Source organism: Hippichthys cyanospilos, chromosome 8, assembly GCF_059441005.1.
Source record: "Hippichthys cyanospilos isolate Australia breed blue-spotted pipefish chromosome 8, RoL_Hcya_1.0, whole genome shotgun sequence".
NCBI lineage: Eukaryota > Metazoa > Chordata > Actinopteri > Syngnathiformes > Syngnathidae > Hippichthys > Hippichthys cyanospilos.
The window spans coordinates 11,583,303-11,586,200 of NC_142376.1; the positions used below are offsets into that span (position 1 = coordinate 11,583,303).

Below are 2,898 nucleotides of genomic sequence, written 5' to 3' on the forward strand. Positions count from 1 at the left end.
GTAATACAAGGTTAAGTCTTGATTTATTTTAAGACCTTGAACGCCTGTTACAAAATACTTCAGTACGACACAATGTTCAAGATGTGTAAGTCAAGTGAATTTTGCAATCAGTACAGTGGGTGCGTTAACATTTCAATGACATTAAAATATAATCGGATAACTTTCTCTGTGGGCCACCAGACAGAAGTGGACCTGGAAGCCTGTCAGTCAGCTGTTAGGAAATCGACACAGCATGAAAGCGACGTCACAGGCGCTCTTTTTTACTCTTATCTAACAGAATCAAAGGATTTGAGATAAATAGCCGAAAATGCCAGAGGGGTCTCTGGCTCCTCGAGAAAGAAGATTGATAAAGGACGAGACCAGAGTCGGCCTCTTATCAGCATCGTCATAAAAATAAAGATGACTTTAGTGCCATTGTTCTTGTATGCGACACGAAGAAACCGCGAGGGGGCTGTCCATCCATCCACGGTGGGTGTCGCGTCAATTTAAGGCACTGGAAAGCATGAATTGTGAAACACATCAAAATTAAAAATACAAATGATCTGTATTGTAATTCAGAAAGTCAGATTGACCATCCCTTTGTGCAGTCACTTTAATTGGTCAAGATTAGGCTACTTTGTGCTGTCTGTTTTGTTTTTTAATCCCGGTTTCCTCGAAGCTCGTTTTGACGTATTTCCATGTGAATGGGTCGACATTCAACAGCAATTGTGTTGCTACTGTAATAGCTTTGATGTGTAATGTTTGAATGGACTTCGCCAGAAGCAGGCTGTTGGCTCACTGGCGCCAAGGCGCACTGGGGTATCGCAGACATGTCAATACAAGGACAGGAAGACATACAAGTGACAAAAGGGCGAATGTGGTAGACTTTGATTCAACCAATGCAATTTGTTTGGACTCCGGTAATACATCGGTATTTTAGTATAGCTATATATCTAATTTTATTTGAAGTACATGAATTTTGCAAATTAGTCACAATCACAGTGGAGGAATAAAGTAATGCAAAGACTTTTATATTTGTATAACGGTGGTTATTTGTGTAAAATAGCACCATCACAAGGTTTGGGGTTTGTGTAAAAAAGTGACTCAAATATGACTACAGCGACGGACTTATTTGAAGGTTGAAAGGAATTAAACGCGTGCTTGTTTTGGTGATAGTTGCTCATAGTTCAGTTATTGTTTACAATCAAAAACAGTTCACCTGAAATCGCTACAATGACAGTGTTATTTTGTTGATGTTGTTTTGGGGGTCAACAATTGCTACCTTATACCTTTGTCGTGTAATGTCGTTTTGAATGTCTTTTTCTCATACATAATAAAACAGTTGGGTTGGAAATAACCCGTTTACTCAATATTTCGATCAGTTCGATTGTCGTTTAACACAAACTCCCTAAATCGGTCATTTTCTACAAAACAACAGCCTGAAATTTGTCTTTATATTAAACAACCCTGAAAGGTGGGTCAAATCGACCCTTTTAGTCAATGATTGTTTGTTTTTAACTCAACTTATTTAATTAACAGTCTGTGAATTTCTAATAGTAATAAGTTCAATAGTATGTTGCGTTGATTTAAGGTTGTTTTTTTTAAATCGCTCCAAACTAAATAAATACGACATTAAATAATTGCACTCTTGTAATGTATGCAGCTGGGGGTTGGGGTGGGGCCATACAGCTTTTTTTGCAGAGGGCCACAGTTTCAGTAAGGGCCTGACAAATGTATGGGGGGAGGGGGGGCAGACTCAGTGGCGCCACGTCTTCACACACTCATAGGATATGGAAAGACTTCAATAACGAGCCATTAGCCTCTAATCATGTGGATCGATCGGGTGTTAACAAGCCTCTCTACAAATGCAAATGACATCGTTGACGCATCCCCTATAAAGGCCGTGCTAGGGGAAGTTGCTACACTTCCACTGACTCTTGCTGGACTTAACAGGTCACAAGTCAGAACCGAGAACATGGTCAAGTATTTTTCTGTGGACTGGCTCGCCCAAAGCCATCATAACAACCCGCCGGAGGAGAAAGAACGCCCTGCAATGCGCAGTGTGGCCGCTTGCAAGCCTCATATCCCCTGCATGGTGCAGCCGAGCCCACCGGCATTTGGCAAAAGTTACCTGCAGCCCAAATTGAAATCATCCAAGCCTACTGAACAACTGGAGATCTCAACTTCGCGATCAACAGGTTGCACGTCACCAAGTAAGTACTATCTGCTGCTGCTGCTGCATTAATATCTAATTGGCACAGCAGCATTTTTTTCTCATTGTATTCAACTCAGTTTCAGATGCAAGCGGCTACTCTTCTGGCTACGATAGTGAAGCCGCTTCCTCTGAGTGTCCGTCTGTGGATGAAACGGAGAAAGAGTGCTGTCAGCGGAGGGTGCGCACTAAATTCACCCCCGAGCAGATCGCCAGATTAATGAAACTCTTCGACAAACACAAGTATCTGGATGCTGGCGAGAGGGGAAAGACGGCACGAAAGCTGGGTTTAACCGAAACACAGGTAAAAAAAACAAAAAAAACAACAACAAAAAACGGTTCAAAACGATTTTTGTGATAAAAGTGCAAAGATTTGGCATTTTAAACACTAATTTATCATATTGATGTTTTTGAAGGTGAGGACATGGTTTCAAAATCGGAGAATGAAGCTCAAACGAGAGGTACAGGACCTTGGTCCCCAAGTCCAGCCGGTCATGTTTCAACAACTGCATCCCATTCAGTACCGCCCAATTTCTGGACAATACCCCCCAATCGCACCAGCCTTTTACCCAGGCCCAGTTCCCCAGCTGATCTTACAGCAGCCGATGGCCCCACACCGAGGGCATGTGATCCACAGCCCACATTCCTACTGAGACGCTTATGGAAGAGACCTTCCTTCCACTGTCAAACACTTAATAAGTGCAATT

The 2,898-nt window shown here is 42.3% G+C and overlaps 1 protein-coding gene across 1 annotated transcript; it reads left to right on the top strand.

The window, feature by feature from the left end:
- Positions 1 to 2,898, top strand: vox (ventral homeobox). Its single transcript, XM_088421756.1, has 4 exons — positions 1 to 468; positions 1,933 to 2,192; positions 2,272 to 2,495; positions 2,608 to 2,898. Exons 1-4 carry the CDS (start codon positions 425 to 427, stop codon positions 2,842 to 2,844), a joined length of 765 nt encoding a protein of 254 aa, XP_088277882.1. The 5' UTR covers positions 1 to 424; the 3' UTR covers positions 2,845 to 2,898.

What these genes read in the sequence shown, in the direction of transcription:
- vox (XM_088421756.1), top strand. Translation starts at nt 425, where the DNA reads ATGCGACACGAAGAAACCGCGAGGGGGCTGTCCATCCATCCACG. An exon ending in GGGCTGTCCATCCATCCACG is followed by an intron (nt 469 to 1,932) that starts GTGGGTGTCGCG and finishes TGGACTTAACAG; the next exon opens with GTCACAAGTCAGAACCGAGA. An exon ending in AACAGGTTGCACGTCACCAA is followed by an intron (nt 2,193 to 2,271) that starts GTAAGTACTATC and finishes TATTCAACTCAG; the next exon opens with TTTCAGATGCAAGCGGCTAC.